Genomic DNA, 22,647 nt, shown 5'->3' on the forward strand with positions numbered 1-22,647 from the left:
CAACAGACCTGACGGAAGACAACGTGTGTGGAGACGTCGTGGTGAGCGTTATGCTGACTGTTGCGTTGTTCAAGCCAGCTGGTGGGGTGGTGGAAGTGTGATGATGTGGGGAGGAATCTCCTTTAACACAACAACACCTTTGGTGCAGATTGAGGGCAACCTTACTGCTCAGCGATAAATTGACAAAGTCCTTGAAGCAACAGTTTTTCCATTCCTGCAAGCCAATCTGGAAGTGTCGATTTTCCAGCAGGACAATGCAAGACCACACAGTGCTAGGATTACAATTGCACTTCTTCAAGAAAATGCCGAGGTCGTGCCATGGCTTCTTTTTCTCCTGACCTGAGTCCAATAGAACATCTGTGGGACCAAATCACCAGAGCCATCCACAGGAGACAACGACGACCAGCCAACCTTCACCAGCTGGCTGCAGCTGCACAGGAAGAGTGGCGGAACATCCCACAGCAGTCTATCCAGAGGCTGATCAGGTCTATGCGTCAACGCTGCCAGGATTGTGTTAATGCTCAGGGAGGTCATACCCGATACTAACTTTGTAATGTTTTCATTTTTACAGTGTGTCACGTTTCATACTGAAAACCTGTCATGATTCTTTGATCTGTATTTTTGTTCACATTTTCTGTGATTTTGTTTGATATCTATGTTTAAAATATTTGATTAAATCCATTAGATCTGAGTGTTGCGTTTCTTTTGTGCATCAGTATGAATAATAATCTCTCAAAAGCTATTACTGTGCATACATGAATGCAGCAAAAACCTTTTATCATTCATTTTAAAAATGGTTTGGTGTGATTTTCACAGACTTGTGGTCTTAATTAGTAATTTAAAACAAAGTCTTTCGGTGGACGTAGTGACTTATTTGTGGACCTTAATTCTCCGTTAAACCAGCCTAATCTATGTAATGTAATGAGCTCTTCTGTGTTACTGTGTTGTTCAGAACTACTATTTAGATATCTTCTCAATCTCTGTGTGTGGGTTTATTTATTATTATTATTTTTAAACAATACAAAATTATATTCTTACACGAATATAAAATAATAAAGGTTTTTATTAAAGCAGTTGCACCATGACAAGATCTTTACATTTTTATTAGCATAGCATAGAAAAAGGTTTTCTATACAGCAAATGCATTTGGTATAATAAATCACATCACAAATGCTTTTGAACAGTTTAATAACAAAAAAAGCAGTTTGATGCATCAATGATTATATTAGAAAAGGTGTATATATCTCTCTGCAATAAAGAAAAGTTATGATTTCTAAAGATCTGGTTGTACATTTCTAACCTCTAACCCGATTAAGCTGCTACATTTGGTTTTGCATTTCTACATGGGTGGCAAAATTAAGACATAAGTATTTTAAATTTGTTATGGTTTTTCTAATAATTGTTCAACAGTTGACAAAAGCCAGCTCCCATGAGTCCTTACCTAAATCTCTGAAATGAAATCAATAGAAATAACAAGGTTGCAAAAACTTGTCGATCAATGACATTCTAATGGTCAATTCGACTATCACTGCAACATTCATTTTGAAGATAATTGTATAGTCTCAATGTTAATAATAAAAAAAAAAAATCTAGAAAAATAAGCCAGAGGTCATCTTGCTACTCATGAAAAACATCAGCATGTCTTATATTTATTCAGTTTGATAACTTCATAAAACACATCATCTTCCATATTTATTCAACACATTTGTCCTAGTGTTTGTGCTTTTTTTGTTTTTTGTTTTAAGAGAAAGCTGGTAGGGGTTCAAAATACAGCACTGATTGTGTTGTTTCAAATGTTAAAATAAGGATACTGTGATGTGTTTTATTCGATGTTTATAGCTAGCATGGTTTTACACTGTCACATTTTAGACACTCTTACAGACCTATGTGCAGCTAAAAAGTGTAAAAGGGTTGCCATTGTGTTCTGTAATGTGTGCCTACCACCTAACCAACACTCACCCCTGCCCACACTGCACCAAAATATGTGGCTCCCGGATCGGCCTTTACAGCCATCTGAAGACCCACAAATAGAAGACCTATGGAGGACAATCATACCCGACTCGAGTGATCGCCGCCGATGATTAGCACTAGCAACATCATCACTGTCCCTGTGCCCTTATATCCTTTGGATCTTTACTTGTATTTCATACTTCCATTTGGAATATGCAGATACTTCAATGAAAACGCTATAGAATAAGTTCCTGTTACTTCATCTATAGTGTGTGTGTGCGGCCGTTTACTATCGAGTAATATTTGAAATATTTGCATATCTTGAATTTATATAAAATATATATAGCTTTGGCTAAAAGTTTTGCATCATCGATAATTTTAGGATTGAGACTTCATGTAATCAAAGAAACTACAAAATGATATGCCAAAGTCTACTGGAAGCATAGTAGTAGAACAGTATTTCATGTTAGGTTTCACATTTTTTAATTGATCAGTTTTTTGATAAGTTTATGGAAAACTACAAAGCGGTATGTAATTCAATATGTTAGTGTAACATTATTCAGCAGGTTTCATTTGACTTTATGAAGCAAAATGTGTTATTTCAATAGAGTGATACAAAACTTATGGCCATAGCTGTATTTATATAAATAAATAAAGATTCTGAGCACAACAATAGAAGGACATTATAATAATATAAGATAATAGGAGCACATAAAATGGATTAACGACCCACCTGTGAGCGTTCTATAATGAGATGGAACTGTCACACAAACATTTCCATGGAATTACATTAGTTATGGAAAAAAAAAAAAAAAACATTAGTTTTATTATATTATTTCTAATGTATTAAGCTGAATTCATACATTACAATTACTTTCATTTAGTTTTAGCTTAACATGCTGTTCCCCATTAGTGTAGCAGATCAGTGATGCAAATACCTGGTTGCCTATCAACCAACTCATGCTTATGCATTTCAGACAAGTTTGGTGACTATAGCGCTTTTTCCACACTATAGCATTTGTTTTTGGGTCAAGCAGGTTGATAATAAAAATGTATATTAAGTCAAAGGGATACTACAGAAACACCTGTCATAGACTATAAGTACAGTAGGTAACTGTAACATTAAATGTACACATATGTTTCATAAATTTTATTTAGCTATAAAATGAAGCCTTCAAACACCAACAATATGTTAGGATTTTAAAATATCTCTGGCTTTAGAACAGCATGTCTTCTCCATGTGCAGTTTTGGTGTAAATATTTGTCACCCAGCGTTTAGACTAGGTGTTTAATTGTGATAACATGAACCCTGCTGTTCGCCAGCAGAAAGCCCCATATAGAGACTCCATATGGGCCAGATCAGGTAATAAATAGGGATTGTTGGTAGTCTGGCAGGCACGAGGCAGGAACATGCTGTTTGAATAATGCTTTCCAGGCACGGGATGTTGTCAGGATCGTTTGAACAGCAGCCCTATGCACTTTGAGGAACTCTAATAAACTACCTCTTTAAATCAAAAACCATCATGTGTTCCTAAGCATTCCTGAATCGTATTTAAAATAGGTTGTTCTGTCTAAAACCACTCAAAAGAATTGTGCCGTGAAATAAGAGAATGAATGCTGCAACCCAACTATTTATAGTAAAATAAATAAAAAGAAGAATCAATCAGTTAGAAGCAGTTCCTTTCATTTCAAGTTTAACATTTAAATAGAAAATGAATCTCACAAACTACACCATGTCTTTATATGAGTGTAACCTTAGTACTAATATATTAATCGAATTACTCAAACATGATTTTTATGTATAAGGTTTTTCTTACACTATTTATGTACATCAAATACTTTTTTTTGCAGTGCAGAATGAACAAAAAGAATGTATAGTAAGAGTTAATTCAATAGTATTCAGACATCATTAAGCAAAACTTAATTTTAAAAATGTTTCCGAAAATCATGAATGAAAACAAATATGTGTCCTGATGCATCATTAATACTAAACTAAATATTGATCATTACATAGTGTAGAGTAGTTTTAATATACAAAATAAAATCAGAAATAGGCATGAATCATAACTTACCATATTCAAATTATTTTAAATATTTGGGACACTGCCGTAACAGTAAAAAAAAAAAAAAGTAATATATGAAGTTCAATGGAAATTTTCTTTAACAATAGAAATACATGTATCAAAATGTAAGTAAACTGTTCCCTCAATTGTATTAAGCCTTTGACAAGTATACCTAATCTATTAATTCAGATAATACCTAAATCAACCATGTTAAAGGTTTTGTAAAAATGAATGAGGAACACTGAGTGGCAGACATCCACATTCATACTAATACAAGTAAATCCAGATCGGTAATGATTAATTCACACCAAGTCATATGAAACCTTTGCCCTCAGTTTTATTCTAACCACGATTCAACTGAGCCAAATAATCTGTTGTGCAGCACTTAACACAAATAGACCTAAAGAGAAATCATTCTAGTAAAGCACAGAGATCTCGGAAAAGAGTACCCGTCCATGCTTTCTTTTTGTTCAACTAAAGCGAGACGCTACGGATCTGATCTCACAACACGGTTACTTCATACATATCATCATTTTGGACCCCTCTTGGTGGTCAACAGGACGTTCTGTATTCCCCTGACGTTGGTAATCGTCATATCTGCAAAAGAATGATAAAAATAACATAATGGCCTTAATCAGGAATTACTACTGCAGGTCTCAAGAGCACTTCAGGTCGATAGAGCCTTAATGTGCATGCTGTATGCAAGCCTGGTGGAGCCTTAATGTGCATGTTGTATGCAAGCTTGGTGGAGCCTTAATGTGCATGCTGTATGCAAGCTTGGTGGAGCCTTAATGTGCATGCTGTATGCAAGCTTGGTGGAGCCTTAATGTGCATGTTGTATGCAAGCTTGGTGGAGCCTTAATGTGCATGTTGTATGCAAGCGTCCAGTTTGCTTAATTAGTATGGTGGCTCGTTGAGGCTGTGAAAAAAAATAATAACTATTTGTTCTGTTTCAAGTACGAAATGTAACCATTACAGAATGGGTATTAACCTCCTTAAGACCCGAAACCTGAATAAGATATAACAAAGCTGCTCAGCTGAGCCTGTGTGACGCAGTCATGCCCGCCCCCAAGGGTATAAAGGACTGCACTCACAGAACTCTGCACCATTTTTACTTTCAAGAACTGACCTGACAGGAGAGTCTATTAAGACTTGTAACTTTTTCTGTTATACATTTTCACATTTATTGTGTTTTACACAAATTACCGGTATATGTCATATTACAAATAATCGCTGTATTAGTTTTACTAATTACATGTATTTGTGCAATACAGTCTGTTGTTTGTTACATCCTGCTGTGGCCTTGTGCCCCGCGTAAAGCCGGCAGTTTGAGTCGCCCCTTCCCAGGGATCAAGCAACATAAGTCGGCTGACTTTGTGCTCTCCCCCCAGGCTGAAATAGCTCCGGCTGTTATTTTATTCTCGTTTTGTATTGCTGTATGAGAGAAATATTTCTCTTTCCTCATTATATTTTTCTGGTTATTTTTACAGACTGCCGCAGGCTTGTCTGCAGTGTGTGCTATGACACACATGTAGTGAGAGAAGCTGCTGGGCTCAGCAGCGCTGTGCAAGACCAAGAGGCTGCTTCTGGAATCCCTCCCACAGCATCTTGGTGCCATTTTGGTGACTGCTTTTGCATCATCATTACGAGTGCTGTTAGTTTACTAACAAGCAGGCTTTCCTCAGTCTCGTGTGGGTACTGACTGAGTGGTTTTGCCAGTAGCTTGCACAGGTGGGCATCCCTGTATATTGATACCCACGGTAACTATGTACCGTATCGGTATGGAGGTCACCGATCCACTCCGTTCCCAACCTGGTACTGTAGCGAACCGGGACTGAGGTTACCGCACTTGTACGGTGCCACTATAAACTGTACCATACTGACCCGGTGCTACAGGCACCGAACTGGTACTGGACCGACCCCGATACCATCCCGGTTCTGGCCCGGTGCTACAGGCACTGAGCTGGTACCGGATCGACCCCAATACCATCCCGGTTCTGACCCGGTGCTACAGGCACTGAGCTGGTACCGGACCAACCCCAATACCGTCCCGGTTCTGACCCGGTGCTACAGGCAAAGAACTGGTACCCGACCGGCTCTGATACCGTCCCAGTTCCGACCCACACAGTATGGTATCAAGCAGTTTTTGTTGGGTCTTGGCCAGCCCCATTGCTGTCTTTTAACGTACTGGGGTCACCCGGCTACAGCACCTGCTGTTTTCCTGTCTATCGACACCCTATATAGGGTGCACGATGCGGAGAAGCTGGCCCTGGCACAGTTTCCGCCAGTGGAGGCTTCTGTGCTGCCTTGGTACAGGTGCTTAATTTAGCGCTCCTGTCCAAGGACATTATCTGCCCCAACAAGCAATGCCAGATCTCCTTAGGTGTGCCTATTCAGCCAGTGTGTTCACTGCTGGGCAACTTTAACAGCATTCTGGTAGCCAACCAGTCACATTTGCGGAGGACCTTTCTGACAACCACAGGCGATCACCACAACAACTGGATGAGTTGTACCTCATCAATAGGAACCTGCTCCGTCTGTCTAAGGTGAATGGGCAGACGGTGGGTAGAAACAAGGCTGCACTGGTAGCCACATGCAGGCAGCTTTCCCAGGTATGCGTGCCTGATGGGGACCAATCGCCAGTGTTGGATGTCCCTATTAGACCGAGGCATACAGACATCTGGGGGCTTACTACCGTTCAGACCGGATGCTCTCTGCAGGCCAAGCACGGTCTCCCTCCCTTTCAGATCCTGGGATAAATGATCTTGTGATCACAAGATAACAGAATAGTAGTATCGAGATCCTGAGATAAATAATCTTGTGATCATGAGATAACGGAATGGTATTATCAAGATCCTGAGATAAATGATCTCGTGATCACGAGATAACGGAATGGTACTATCAAGATCCAGGATCTCTGAACAACAAGACAAGGACAGCACATCCGTCCCACAGAGCTCTCAGGATCTCTGAACAACAAGGCCAGGGCAGTACATCCATCCCACAGAGCTCTCAGGATCTCTGAACAACAAGGCCAGGGCAGTACATCCGTCCCACAGAGCTCTCAGGATCTCTGAACAACAAGGCCAGGGCAGTACATCTGTCCCACAGAGCTCTCAGGATCTCTGAACAACAAGGCCAGGGTAGTACATCCGTCCCACAGAGCTCTCAGGATCTCTGAACAACAAGGCCAGGGCAGTACATCCGTCCCACAGAGCTCTCAGGATCTCTGAACAACAAGGCCAGGGCAGTACATCCGTCCCACAGAGCTCTCAGGATCTCTGAACAACAAGGCCAGGGCAGTACATCCGTCCCACAGAGCTCTCAGGATCTCTGAACAACAAGGCCAGGGCAGTACATCTCACCTCACTGTGCGGGAGGCGGCGATGGAAATCCACCTTTTCTAAAACTAATTGCTCAGGCCTGGTTGTGTAGTGGTATCTGGGTACCTGTGTGGCAAAGAGGAAGACAGTTAGCACTTTCAAGCATTGTTTAGAAACATATTTAAAACCTTTTTTTTTAAATAAATGAATTGGCACTATACAGTAGAGGTTTGCTGTAAAGAAGATAAATTAGTCAGGAGGTCTAAGTGAGTTCTTTGTTAAAATGAGGGCCCAAGCTACTGTTTTGTGGTGCAGTATCCTCTTTCAAAGGCCTAATGTAAACTACTGTATTCTTATATCAATGGATGACACAGTCTCAGCATTGAGATTTATATAACTGCAACCCTTAATTATTTTGACAGCTCTGTCTGAACAACAGCATAAATATGTGATACACGCTGCCTTTTGTTCTGCAATATCCTTCAGGTGTTTTCCACCTTTTTCAAGGATATTGAGTGAGAATTAATTAAGTAAGAGGATACTGTTCTATTGGCATGCATTGTCAGTGCTTGGCACACAGTAAAATGGAATAGAAAAGCTGTTTCAATTGAGGGTTTAGAAAAGAAATGTGTAAGAAAACAGCAGGACAAGCCCATGAATTCAGAAAACACATTACATCTGGTTAGTATGGCTCTGGTGACTGCTAAAGGGAAGCTGGTTTCAAATAAGAAGACATTAGGGCTGTGCTCTTTATCTCTGTACTGAGGTGCATGTGTTCATTTGTGTCTAACGCTTGTTGCTCAGCAAGCTGGGAAGGCACTGTGTCCTGGGGACACGGGTCAAGGGAGCATCCTCATTTTCAAAAACTGGATTAACTCTCACAGTGCTCTCAAATGTATAGGGGCTGTTAATGGGTCTATAATGTAGAACAAATTGGGGGTTTCCTTTGAAATTCATTATATATATATATATATATATATATATATATATATATATAAAAATCTGAAAAAATTTAAAATAATAATAAAAAAAAAAAAAATGACTGCTTACACCACTTTCTTTCTGGTCCGTATACATTTTCGGTTTATCAAAATTAAGAAACATATCACGGCAAAAACAAGGGTCAGGCAACCAAGAACTGAAGCTATGAGAATGCACGGGTTTACTGGCAGAGCCACCAGTTCAGTGCAGCGTGCTCCTCGGTACAGCCAGTGCTTATCTACAGGGCATCTAAAAGGGTCAAACAGAAGGGTTAAAACAGAGAGGCGAGGAGACAACGGGATGAGGGCCTTTTTGTTTTAAAGCAAATGTCAACAGATTAAAGAAAGAAAGTAAATAATCAATATGAAATGCTTACAAGAAAACTGGAAAATGCATTTCAAATCCTTAAGTTAAAAATACATAATACACATATAAACAAGATATACAAGCAATGTTCTAACATGGTCTATATACTGTACATAAATAAAGCACCATTAAAATAGAACTCTACCCATGGTGTTTATTATTGCCTATTCGATCTCCTCATGTACCTGCAAGCAGCTCCTTGCCCTGGTATTATTTCACACAGCCCACCATTGAGGCAGTAGTCTGGCTGTAGATTACAGACACTCTGACAGGGCAGTCCATCCTCACTGTGGTAGCCAGGATCACACACACACCCGGCTTCTTTGGTCCATCTGTTTACCACACACCTGGAAAACTCGCTGCATGCCATAAACTTGCAAGGATCTGCCTGATCAGCTGAAAATGCAAAGAGTGCAGTATTAGTACTAATGCAAACCTGCATGCCTCGGTGGGCTGTCTTCCAATTGATCTTTTATATTTTGTGTTTTTAAACCTTCAGGCAATGCAAGGGAAATACTCAAGCACATGTGATTAATTGAAGAGGGCTCTGTTAGAAGTGTGGGTTGTAAAAAGGTTAAAGCCAACGTTGTTTTTTGGAAGGCATCCCAGCTTTGTTCACGGCACAACATTCTGGTGCCGTCTGTAAGGTTTATTTTATGTTTTTTTTTTTTTTTTTTTATATACATTTCTCCTTACCAGCCCAGCTTCATAGGAGTATATCTGTTGAATGACAGCAGCATGATACCGTAATTATATAGTTAACGACCAAAACTATAGTCCTGGTTTTGAAGTAATATTTATGAGTCATATTACGTTGTCTGGTTCATTCAAACAAGCTGTGAGATGCACTCTCTTTATACAGAAGAAAATTTCATAGCTAATCATGTGTTTGAACTCGTCAAACTATACTGTATATTCATATGGATCAACTACATGTAGATGAGGTGTTGTCACAAAGACGGCTGGAGTGGGTGGCGTCAGACCAGAAAGGAATACACAGACAGACGGTGGTGATGAGAAGCTGAGTGTGAATGGTAGCACTCAGCGTTTATTAACAAAATAAAAGGTTTAGACAGAACACAAAAACAGGACACGGCACTTTACGCCAAAATAAAAAGACAAACAAAACGTACTAACACACAAAACAAGTGGACGAACGTTAAACAAGTACCATGCTGGCACTTCCAGCACGCTGTAGCAATTGTTATTTCACCTTAACTGTATTTCTCCTTTCTCTCTCTACCGTTCTCCACTCTCGAACACCCAACCCCGAGTGAGTGCTACGTGTCTCTATATATACTGTTGTGCTGGGATTCAATTACTAATTAATTATTCACTTGAATCCCAGCACGTGAATTCATTACGTGCAACCCCGTGCTTACATATTACACTATGTAACACAATTTTTGTTCCTGGGTAGTAAGTGTTATTTCCTAATTGCTTATGCCTCAAAAGTATAGAAAATGGCTATTATTCCCCACAAACTTTGCTTTTGTGACCAGGACAGTGATATTTAGAAATTTACCTATTTCCAATGAGAAAACGGGCGAATTTGTGTCTTTTCGTTCACATAAAGTCAGAAAAAAACAACATATGAATCCAAATTAACATGTATTTATACTAAAGTCATACAAAAATGACTACAAAAGATTTAGAAGTGAGTAGTTTTTCGAGATTTCTGGTTACAGGCGATTCTGATTGCCTCGAACAGACTGGTCACATTGTGGCAGAAGCAGAGCCCATCTTGACGGGTGAAGAAGCTGGAAAAAGGTTGGTGACGCTTCCTCTGATCTGCGACTTGCACACTATCATCCAACAAGTTCCACTGCTTGAGCCTAGACGTCAAAAGCTCTGCATTGGACTTGGTGAGACCAAGAGCTCTAATCAAGTCGTTGAGGTCTTTTTGGTTGGGGTAGTATGGGTTTCTCTCCTCAGCTCCACCTCTGAAATTGTCATCTGGATCTACAACGTCTTCCTCGCTCTCTGACTTGCTGCTCTCTTCTAAAGACGGCTGCTCTCTCTCCGGAGGAGTGGGTACGGGGAGCTCATGGCAGTGTGGCACCGGGGCGATGGATGAAGGAAGGTCCGGATACGTGATAGCAGGTGCATTCTTGCCAGTCCGACGTTTGGAAGGGTCCACCATGCAGAAGTAGCAGTTGCTTGAGTGGTCAGTGGGTTCCCACCAAATTCTTGGGATAGCAAACTTCATGGCTCTCTTTTCCCCTCTGTACCATCCTACAAAAATACTAATACTAAAATACTTTCACCCATGACTAATGTGTAAGAGATTCTCGCAACATTTTTCATAAATAAAAATATATATTTTTTTTTTCAATAACACTGAAAATTGTAAAACATTTTAAAATTAAAAACTTTTACAATTTTAAAAATTTTAACAAATTTTATCACATAAAATTCCGAGCAACAATTGTCCATCTTACCTTCCAGAGTTTTTTTGCAGTGCTCGCAGGTGAAATGAGGTGCCCAGGGTTTGTCTTGATCCCTGACAGGCATGCCGAAATATGCCTTGTAGGCCTCACACATCTTAGCAGATGCTTCCACAGAGTACTTTTTCGCTCTTGTCTTGATAAATTAGCCGCAGACATAGCAAAATGTGTCTGCCGGATGCTTGCAGCCTCTTGATGCCATCTCAGAAAAATGCAGATATGTATCCACTTAGGCAGCTGGAACTAAACTGAACTGGTGGGCTTAAGGCCCCTGTATTTATACTACTATTTATATTACTGGAAAGTTCTAGAAAGTTCTAGAAGTTACTCCAAGTTTACTCAGCACTGAATCTATCTGGAATGTTCTAGAAAATAGGTTCATTTCAAAATATCACTGTCCTGGTCACAAAAGCAAAGTTTGTGGAGAATAATAGCCATTTTCTATACTCTTGAGGCATAAGCAATTAGGAAATAACACTTACTACCCAGGAACAAAAAAAATAAAAAAAAATTGTTACACGGTGTTATTACATACTTTAAATGCACGTGAAGTGATGTGCAATCCCGTGCCTAAATATAATTATACAATTTAAATACCACGTGAAAGACAGCCCGTTTATATCCCATGTACCAATCTCTATACACCAACATTAACACACGCAACATACAACATATAACACACACATGCACACAGGGGCGGGGCACATTGCTACAGGTGTGCAAACATGCGTTTTTATCTTTGGAACAAAGACATGACTTTCTGAACAGCAATGATAGGGCATTCCAGAACATGACTAGAACAAAGACTTTATGCACTGCTTCTGTACAGTATACTACTAAGCACACGACACATTGCTATTTTTCCTGGGTCAACATCAGGTCAATAGCAAAAAAAAAATACAAACTTTTGTTTCACTATAAGTTCCCCCCTATCCATTCTTACCTGGCTCTATATCCAGTGAGTAACTGTCTATTTCAATGTCACGACGTTTGGATGCAGCATTGCAGAAGTCTTCCAAAACACAGTGAACGGCCTGTGTGACATTGTATGGCACAGACTTGGCAAATTTCAGTTTGCTGTTAACAATTACACTGCCGTTCCTGAAGTTGAGAATCTCCAGCTGTTTAAATCCTGTTAGGTTAGACTGTAAGTAAGGTAGTAACTACGAAAAAAAGAACAAGCTTTTAGCACATGGCAAGAACATCCTTCTACAGTTCTCAATACAATTCAAAATGCATTTCAACACCCTCACTGCTTTACAGATTAGCGATTGAACACAAACCTCTGCCAACACACTGTGCATTGTCATTGGCCCAGCTCTCTGATTGGCCACAACTCATGAATGTATTTGATCACTATTCACAGAGCTTTCAAGTGTTTAAGTTATTAATAATTAAATAGTCATTTAGCACACGCTTTTATCCAAAGCGACTTAGAGAGACTAGGGGTTGAACTATGCATCAACAACTGCTGCTGCTGCAGAGTCACTTACAATAGGACCTCGGTTTTATGTTTCATCCGAAAAATGGAGCACAGGGAGATTAAGTGACTTGCTCAGTCACACACACAGTGAGTCAATGGCTGGGACGAGACTTGAACTGGACGCCTCCTGGTAGCAGGCCTGTTTCTTGAACCACTGGACCAGTGGTTAAAGTTATTCAGTACCTGTCACATGCACGCACCTACAACCAATCATATTGCATGCCTTCATCATGGTTACAACACAAACATACAAGATACTAAGATGGCAGCATTGGCAATGGAAAATCACTCTGCAATCTTTTATTTTTAAATATAAGTTTATCAGAGGGAAGAGTATATTTTCATTCCCTTATTTGAGAGTTGGTAATTAATCAAGCTTTACTGTGATACTGTTTCATAAGCTAAAACCAAGCTTTCATATTAGTTATATACCTCACAGTACTTCAAGTCTTTGTCAAGAATGGAGGCTCAGCATACTGCAGCTTCTAACACACTGGATGATGTTAAATCCATTGCAAACAATATTTTACACTACATGTAAGGACATTTGTTTGGTGTATTCTGGTTGAGATGCCGTTTTCTGAGACAATGTTCCTTGATGTACTTCACACTATTCTGCCAGACTTGGCATTTGTCCAGAGACAACTTTAAACTCTGCTCTCGTAAGCAATCCAGCACCTTGAGAAGACATTCCTCATGTCTCCCGCCTAGTGGGGCGGTAGGTTGTCACACTCAGTAGTATCAGTATAATAGCTTCTCCGGGAAGAGAAATGTTTTCCAGTTGGTTTCCGATTTCCCACTCGTGCACCTGGAGAGGGTGTGGCAACCAGGTTCTGTCGTGGCTGGACTGCCAGGGAAGATACTTGGTTTCTCACTTCCTTCAGTTGTTCTCTCAGATAATCCAGTTCTACCTTAAAAGTATGTGTAGCTTCTGGAGCACAAACTTGATATGCTTGGGCAGGTACTGTGGTGTTAGGCCACTTAAGGCCTTCCTCCCTCCTAACCTCTCTTACTAGGGCAGAGAAAGAAGGTGGGTCATCCAGCCGCTCTTTCAGTTGGAGCCTCACTAACAAAATGTCACAGTAGATTGCTCCCTTCAACAACTGAGTAATACGAGCCATTCCCATCAGGACCGGAGCAGGGATTTTTGGCACCCTAGGCAAATGAAATGTTGCCGTCCTCCCTTTTCACTCTTTTTAAAATTATATATATATATATATATAATATATATATATATATATATATATATATATATATATATATATTGTAATGAACCGCTGCGTTGGAAGTGAAACAAGACGAAGGGGACCAGATGGGATTCCAAATGTGCTGCTTTTCATGACTGCACTAAATAAAATAAAATAACAGTGAATCCCTGTTTGGGCCGGGGTTCATGTCAAATCAAGAAATAAAAATAACTCCCTCGCTCTCTCTGTTCTTCCTCTTCTCTTTCTTTCCTCCAACACTCTCACTTGCTCACGCTTGTTCTCTCTTCTTCCGACTCACTCTGGGCTCTTTCACTGCTTCACAGATAGGCACTTGCTTTCAGCTCTGTCCCTCACAGCCTCACCCCAGCAGAGTCTACACGCGTTCTCCTGCTTGCGGCTCGCCCCCACCCCTACTTACACCGCCCACCACATGCACACACACTAACGCACGCACACACACACACACTAACGCACGCACACACTAACGTATGCATACACATACACACACTAACGCACGCACACACACACACACACACTAACGCACGCACACACTAACGTATGCATACACATACACACACTAACGCACGCACACACACACACACACTAACGCACGCACACACTAACGCACGCACACACACACACACACTAACGGCGTGCCCCGTATATATAAAGGTATAAACTAATTATTGTACACCAGATTATGTTTTTTTTTTTTTACATCGTCACAAAACTAAACTATATACAATCATCACTTTTGGTGACTATTTTCATTGTACCTTATTTGTACAGTACCATATCGCGCTTCTTAACTACTATAAAACTGGTATCTAACGTGTAGGTTAGTGATCATCTAATCGTGCACAGCAAATCCACCGGTACTTTTTTCTATAGGCAGATCCTTGACTTAAATAATTAAAGAATGTTTACCGATTTGTTATGAAAATGCTTAAATGGAACACAACCACTCTAATTTCAGTGCCTGGGCACCAATGAAGAGATCTTTTTCCGTTGTTGTGTAATAAGCCTTAGGTAAATCAAATATTTTTTTCTGTGCCTTCAAGCAGTGTTGCCAATTTAGCGAATTTCGTCCAATGCGTCCTTTGCTTAGCAACGGGCTCAACAACCATGAGCCTGTTCCCAGGGGAGACCAGATTTCGTGTGACACCGCATCGGCATGATCACCCCGCCCCCCCAGCATTCCCGTACTTCCAGATTTAGGACTACACCACTGCTCATGATATGGTTCCGTAACATCAGCAATAAGTTTTGCAGAACAAGAAACACTCGCAGGGGCCTGACCACATCCAAGGCAGAACTTCTCAAGCTCTCCACCAATGGTTTTCTTCTGTCTCCCACTCTGCATTGCCATTCCTGGACCATGTGGGCTGCCTGGTCCATCCACATGTCATAGTCATCTTCATTGTGAGGTGTGGGCTTGATTCCTGAAAATTAATGCTTTTGTAAGAGGTGCCTTCTGGGGATGGCTTCAAAGCTCTTTCAAGTGCTTTCCCAATAGTAACTAGCAATTCCTGTGAAGTAGTAGTTGATGATGGTATTTCAACCCCAGCTACTTCATGAAGGTCATCCAGTGTCTTCCCTTCCCCTTCCAGCCAGGTTTGGAGCTTCTTTCTAAAGTCTGATTGTGGACGAGGCAGTTCAGGTAGTGAAATGACCTTCTGCAGTGTCCACGGGAATAGGTCACTCCCCAGGTCCAACATGTCTGGTATGTTCCCTTCAGTTAAATTTCGCTCACTATAGCACAGCGCATACCATTTATCATTATCTGGGGAGTAATGCCTCCCCATACATTTCACACGTCCCAGCAGTTCAAGGGTGCTGATTTCTTCTGATAGTGCTTGTGTAGATATATCTTCTGGGATGCCCCCCACCCACACAGTTTGGCTTGGTGGAACCCCTCCTGCTCTGTCATTTGTCCATTGCGTTAGGTTTAAAATTTGCGAAATAATTTGACTGGTGTGAAAAAACTCTCCCAGCGGAGCCTCCAAATTATGTAAGGGCATTTGTTTTCTATATTCTGATTAATCTAATGAAGTGCAATGCTGATAACAGGAGCCCCTTACCCGGTGTCCTCACTAATCTAGAATGAAGGTTTCAGCGGCCTGGGTTTTTAATTTATTACTACAATAATGTTGTGCCTCCAGGGAGAATAGGTATCCCACCTTTAACTATAATAGAAACATTACTATGGTATTAGCCTTCAGTCCATTCACATGTAATACCCATCAGTATATTCCTGTATAATAATAATAGCAAACAAGCAAACACTCACTCACTTTTAAATATACTAATAATTGGCTAATCAGATAAACAGATTCAATGAACAAATATGTATTTACAGGAACAAGAAGCTGATTAACTGCGAAAACGTGTAAACAACAGTCAACAGCAATATCTGTGGCAATCTGCAAAAATGTAACACAATAACAATCTCCAAATCAGTCAGTTTGTTTTAAAAGTACTCAGAGTGTTCTTGAATAAGTTTTTGTAATCCAACTTCTGTTAAGCAAAAAACATATTGTTTTTTTACTGTTTTGATCCGACCTGTATCCACTCAGTGCCGTCTTGTATCCGTCTGCTCACAGTGACACGATCCAAGTCCGTTTACGGTCACTCTGACCTGTGTCAACGCAGTGCCGTCTTGTATCTCTCTGCTCACAGCAATAAGATCCAAGTCTGTTCACGGTCAATCTTCTGCTGGCCAACGACTTATATTCTTCTCAACACCATTCAAAGGTGAATTATCAATATCTAAATGCGACTACTGAAAAATTGTGTCTTCTCCTCCCTCTCTGGCTTGACGATGACAGTCCCTTCGCCAGGAGAAAGATAATATTTCTACTGAACATCACAGTGTGTCCAGTTCATGCTCTGATTATAATGACTGGATTATTGTGGGAACAGAAAACCATGATACACTGCAATCCTTATGTATGCGAGGTGAACGCAACAATGACGAACCTCTTTTTATTCTTTTTCACAGGGTCACATGACATACAGCTTCCGCTTCCCCTTACCACATAATACATAACCCTAAGACCACAAATAGCTAGAGGAATCATTATTCAGTATAGTTTTACAGTATATTTGTTCATATACAGAACTATTATAGAAATTGTTCAATCAGTACTCCTTTAAATAAAGTTTCTGGGATAACCATAATTAAATAATTGAGAATAAATGTTTTAAAGCTGCACAAAACCATTTAAAGATGGGTCATTAGTTAGCCAAACTGCTGTGTGACAGGTGATTGGTGTGTGAGTGTCAACTAAGCTAATTTTCTGCCTGAAACAGCCTAGTTTTAAACAAAGGTTTGTGACTTTGAGGCCTGTGCTTGGGCATGGCTCATGCCACCTTGTTTGATTAGGGTTATGCATCACAACACAAAAATGGATATAAAGCTGTTTACTTCAAAAATCATTGGGCTGAAGAGTAAAACTGGTGTGGTGCCATTAATCAATGTCATGAGCTAAATTAAATACCAATGGCAGACCACAAGGAGTACTGGCAACAAATTGTATTGTGTTCTTAGTGGATATACTGAAGGTATAAGTAATTTATTTGTTCTCACGCTTAGACGCAAAAATACAACTTTTAACATTCATCTACGGTATACATAGAAGAGGTCTAGCAAATCTCAGTGACTCTTATATCACAAGAACTACTGCCCATCTTAATCACAATTCTGTGGCTTCAGCTGAACAACCAAAAGTCAGTCAAACAGAGGAGAGGAAGCATCAGCTAGATTGGAGAAGAAGAGATCCTGTTAACAATGTCCAGCTCTGATATTGCGTGAGTTCCTGAGGCAGTCACCACCTTGAGTCCTGAGTCTTATAACTAATTTTGGCCTCAGCATGCACTCCTTGTCATTACAGATGCATTTATACTGTAGAGTTCAGAATTACTTTGAGGTGTTTAGTGAATTTCAACAATGGGATGAATTAAACCCTCATTCCTTTTGCACAAGAGTTTTAAATACTTTATGAAGCACTTTGATCTAAAAGCTAATGAAGCAAGGTGTGCTTCTGACACTTTGGAAAATCATGCTAAACAGATTACTCCTGTACTAATGGAAGCCACTTCAGACAATTACAGTAATTGACAGACATGTCTCCTTCACTCTTGATTTTTTGTTTTACTTCCTAATATGCTAAAGTGATTTTTATTTGGTAGAATAAAAGTGAGAACTTTTAACATTGCAGCAAATTGATATTTAAATTTCAGTTGGATTGCTGGGATTTTAACTGCATTTAGTATATGCGTGCTTGCTTTTTAAAACTAATCTCTAACTTCAGTGATGTATAACTAGTAAGAAAAGCCAACATGAGCGGCCCTCTGTCACTTGATAGGTTATTGCAACTTGTTGTTGCGTATCAGACTTTACTGTACAGCATTTCATTGTATATGTAAAATACTGTGAAAAAGTATTCAATAACAAAATAAATAAGGCTACACTGTACACTACTACTCTATGTAAACCCTAAGGATAACACCAATTCTTGGCCTGCATCTTTCAGACTACGATAAACACGAAGGAAACTTAATGAAGACAGGCACTATACTGCACTTTATATCAATGTTTAAGTAGAATATTGTCTGTCTATCACAAGGCCTGTCTGTCACCACAACAGTCAAAGACCACTTTTTCCGTACAATAAAGTCAAGGAAAAATCCCAAATTCAAGAAATTCACCTAGATGTTTGATGTACAGTACTGTATATTGTCTGTGAGTATCAAAATGTCTGTCTCTTACTGAAGCAGTGAAACAGCATATAACGCTGTATATTAAATATATTAGTATGACCCCCAATTCACCACCAAACAAGGTATTGGATACATATTAAATATGCCAACACCCTGTAATATGTAGTTCTCCAGGACAATTCCCATTTCTGAAAGAAAAGTGTAAATATACATATTTGTTTAGCACTTACAGCATAAATACAGCAAACGCTGTATTTATTATAATGATAATTCAGGCATGGTGAACATAGAATGTGTTTAAAAGGTGGACATAACAAAATGAAATATTCTGCAATTTAGCATTTGCTGTTCAGGTAAGTATTTAAATATTTAGGAACAGTTATTGTATAATACCTGTGGAGAACATTGTCAGTTTTGAATGTTGCCATTTTTATCATGGGAAAAAAAGCAGACCAGCAAATAATTCCTTACTGTGGCAAAATCTGTGCAAACCCCCTTGGCATGCACACCAAAAATAATATGGGGATCTCCTACTTAATTGTGCGGTGTGCTAGATGCAGTGCCACATGGGGTTAAAATATTTCCAGGTGGTGGTTGAGTTCAGGGTGTAGGGAAGCAGATTGTACATAGATTACTGAGGCTTGCCTACCTACTTTCATCACTGTATCTAAGTCAGTAAACCTAAACAGAGCCTTTAGTTTGTATTTAATTAGAGATTTCATCCTGGAATCATTCGCATTGTGTTCATTGCACTGATGGGGCCTCTTTCTGGATGGGAATCAATAGTTTTGATGCAGGAGGCATTCAGAAGAGAGACATCTTCAATTTTGCAGTGCATTTGACTGGAATAGGGAGATGAATCTACTCCCACACTCATCCTCAAGTAGAGTGGGCTTGCTGCAAGGTCATTCATGTTGTGTATTTAATTAAAAAATAAAAAGATAAAATGGTTTGAGATTAAAAAGAAATATCTTATTCTCAACATAGAATTTAGGCTGGAACAGAGTGAGGAGATTATTTGTAGAGATGACAAACACTTGAATGTATTTGTATTTGTATTTGCTTGCGATTGTAAGTCGCCCTGGATAAGGGCGTCTGCTAAGAAATAAATAATAATAATAATAATAATAACAAAGAAGCATGGAGGGGTAATAGTGGGGAATCAGACAAAACCAGCATAGCTTCAAAGGATTTAAAAAAAGAAAGAAACATGCAGGAAAACAAAATGTTTAATCTAGACCAGAAAAGTAGGTGGAAAAATTGAACTGGTTGTTATTCCTCCTGCTGTAAACCCTCTTTTATTAGCATTAATTTGAGCTAATTTTGCCTATTTAATCTCTGACTTAAATGTTTTAAATTGCATTGCAATCCCCATTGTTAAAAATGTACGCTGTCTTATTCCTAGTTTCTTTAAAAGAACTGTGCTTGACAACGTCCCTCTCCTTTCATAAGCACTGCATTTGAAGGCAATGTATACATGTATAGGCTGGGCAATGTCAATAATTCTGCTTTTTAATTTTTGATGCCGTTAAGTGTGGTCTACAATTTCTGCTTCAAATCTTACATTTCTGGTACTGATAATGCCTATTAACATGTCATTTATATATTAGTAACAGAAAAAAATAATTTCAATTCTAGTTATGTTTTTGAAGATACATGTTTAAGAACCTTTTTTATAATTGGTGGTGGATAAGAGCTGGAAGGCATTGACTCAGTGATCTCAGCACTATATATGAGGGTTAACTAGTTGTTTAATTTAATGTCACAATCATACGCAGGTGCATGTAGCTGAGAATAGCAGAATACATTGCAGACAAGTTTCTGTTTTTACACCCTAGCACCCCAACTGAGCAGGACTCCATATGCTTTACAATTTATGGTTTTATTGCTGTGATCTTGGGCAGCTGGGAGAATCACTCCCCACTGTTAAGGCACAGCTGCTAACCTAATATGCATTAGAAAACAATTCAGTGTTATCAGCCAATCAGCTTCCAGCTCTAGCGGTCATTAATAGACATTAGAAAACGATTCAGTACTGTCAGCCAATCAGCTTCCAGCTCTAGCGGGCTCTAGACGGTAGATGCCCACTGGAACATCCTGTGAATCCATTTTAAAATCAATCCGGGCAAGTGCTGGCTTTTTCTTTTTGACTTGCTGTATTTTTAAGTGTTGTTCACATCTATTGGACAGTATTAAACAAAGACACAATTGATACAAGGTAATTTTATTATCCACCAAAACCAGCCGATCAATACTTTGCATCGACAAAAGCAACAAATCCTGTACCTGCAACTGCAGTGAGCCAATCACAAGACTGTCAACTCGATCTTTCAGCAACAACAAAGCGAGACGCGGACAGTTCAGTAATATTGCTCCATTCATATATAGATTCATCAGAGAAAGGGTTTGGCTGATGGACGGCATTTTACACTGGTGTTTAATGAGAGATTGCATTGGTAGTTCAGAGTCCATCGTACACAGACTGTCCAGTAATTGCTCCGTTCATTCCTCAGGCAATGTCCTGATTATAAATAGGGGTTTAAAAACCCTAACAAGTTAATAAAACATTTAAATCGATTTACTAAATAAAAACACGTTGTTTTCTCTTTATATGTATGCTATCCTTGTTTTTTTATTTAAAAAATATTCAGGACTATTTTCTTAGAAGATCTTTACTCAGCAGAAAGTTACCCTACAAATCAGCAGAAGTTCAAGGTAAATCTAGGTTTTTGGGTGTTTTTTTTTTTTTTTTTTAAGAAAACAATGGTAAAACATAGTTTTCTAATAGCGATAGTTCCCTCTCGATGATGGCTCTACCATGTGATAGTTAACCTTGATTTTCGTTAGCGCCCTCGCCTTCGGCTCAGGACACAACTCCCATCACGGTCAACTATCACATGGTAGAGCCATCATCGAGGGGCACTATCACTTAAGTAGATTCCCGCTGGAACGTCTTCGCTTCACTTTTGAATCAAACTTAAAATCAATCCGCGCAAGTGCCAGCTTTTTCATTTTGACTTGCCTTAATGAAAGCTCAGTTCATATCTATTGGACAGCAAATACTAACCAAAGACAAAATTGCTCCAAATGTATTTTAGTATCTACCAAAACCATCCAATCAATACTTTGCACTGACAAGAACAACCAATCATGTACCCGCAACTGTAGAGTCAGCCAATCACAGCCTGTGAGCTCGACTTTTAAAAACAACAAACCGAGACATGGACAGTTCAGTAATACTGTTACATTCAGATATCTGTCCAGATAAACTAGAAGCAGCTCTGACAATTAAAACAGTTATTTTTTTATTCAAGTTTTTTTTTTCTCTAATTATGTGTGTGATCCTGTATGAACATTTTTGGGACAAGTTTTCTAAAAGAAGAGGCAGAACTGTCTGGAGACACTGAGACATTGGGTATACTGCCTGACGAATCATTACAAGTTCATGGTAAATCTAGGTTTTACAGAAAACAATGAGAAACATATCTATATTAGGAGGTCAGCACGGGTACCCGAAAACCCGGGTAAAACCCCTGTTTTAAATTACCTGACCCTGCCCGGGTCTCTTTTTACTATCTGGGTTTCGATTTATTAATTTGAGAATTTAAAGAAAATATGACAATACAGTTGTAAGCGCGGGTCTCTGGACAGCGTAATAAAGTAGGGTGCGCAAATGTTTTCTTTAGATCTCAACAAACAAAACCCCGAGTAGGTTATTATAACTTAAACATATCTGAAATCAAAATAAAAAAAAAAGTTTCAAAACATTTAAAAATGCTTTATTACGCACCAAATTCAACTACAGTTCCTATCCGGTGGCCATCGGTTTTGTTTATATTATACAGAAACGTAACGTATTATAGCACATTTTAAAGGGCATTTATTTGTCTGTTACAAAATTATAATTATACCCATTATGCAGTATTTGTAGTAGTATTTCTTAGGGGTCAAAAAGTCATAATAACAATGTTTTACACATTAATAATTTGTAAAGAATGTTATTATACAACATTGGATTAATGCATTTGCCACTGAAAAATCAGGCAATGTGAATACATCTAATTCATATGAAGCATTTTTTTTTTAAATGTTATAAATGTAATC

General features: G+C 39.2%; 1 protein-coding gene across 5 annotated transcripts in view; it reads right to left on the reverse strand.

Annotated features, from left to right (window-relative positions):
• Positions 1 to 872: 872 nt before the first annotated feature.
• LOC117970043 (interphotoreceptor matrix proteoglycan 1) overlaps positions 873 to 22,647 on the reverse strand; it is a 58,290-nt gene continuing 36,515 nt past the window's right edge. For 2 of the 5 annotated variants that reach the window (XM_059023537.1, XM_059023536.1), the window contains 5 exons: positions 12,074 to 12,293; positions 8,869 to 9,079; positions 8,387 to 8,566; positions 7,379 to 7,462; positions 873 to 4,610 (listed from right to left, as the gene is read on the reverse strand). In XM_059023537.1, the coding sequence (XP_058879520.1) occupies positions 7,423 to 7,462; positions 8,387 to 8,566; positions 8,869 to 9,079; positions 12,074 to 12,293 (651 nt within the window). In that variant the 3' untranslated portion in view covers positions 873 to 4,610; positions 7,379 to 7,422. The remainder of the gene's footprint in view (positions 4,611 to 7,378; positions 7,463 to 8,386; positions 8,567 to 8,868; positions 9,080 to 12,073; positions 12,294 to 22,647) is intronic. The other 3 variants (XM_059023541.1, XM_059023539.1, XM_059023538.1) reach the window with 3 other exon arrangements.

This window comes from Acipenser ruthenus, chromosome 5, assembly GCF_902713425.1.
Source record: "Acipenser ruthenus chromosome 5, fAciRut3.2 maternal haplotype, whole genome shotgun sequence".
Taxonomy (NCBI): domain Eukaryota; kingdom Metazoa; phylum Chordata; class Actinopteri; order Acipenseriformes; family Acipenseridae; genus Acipenser; species Acipenser ruthenus.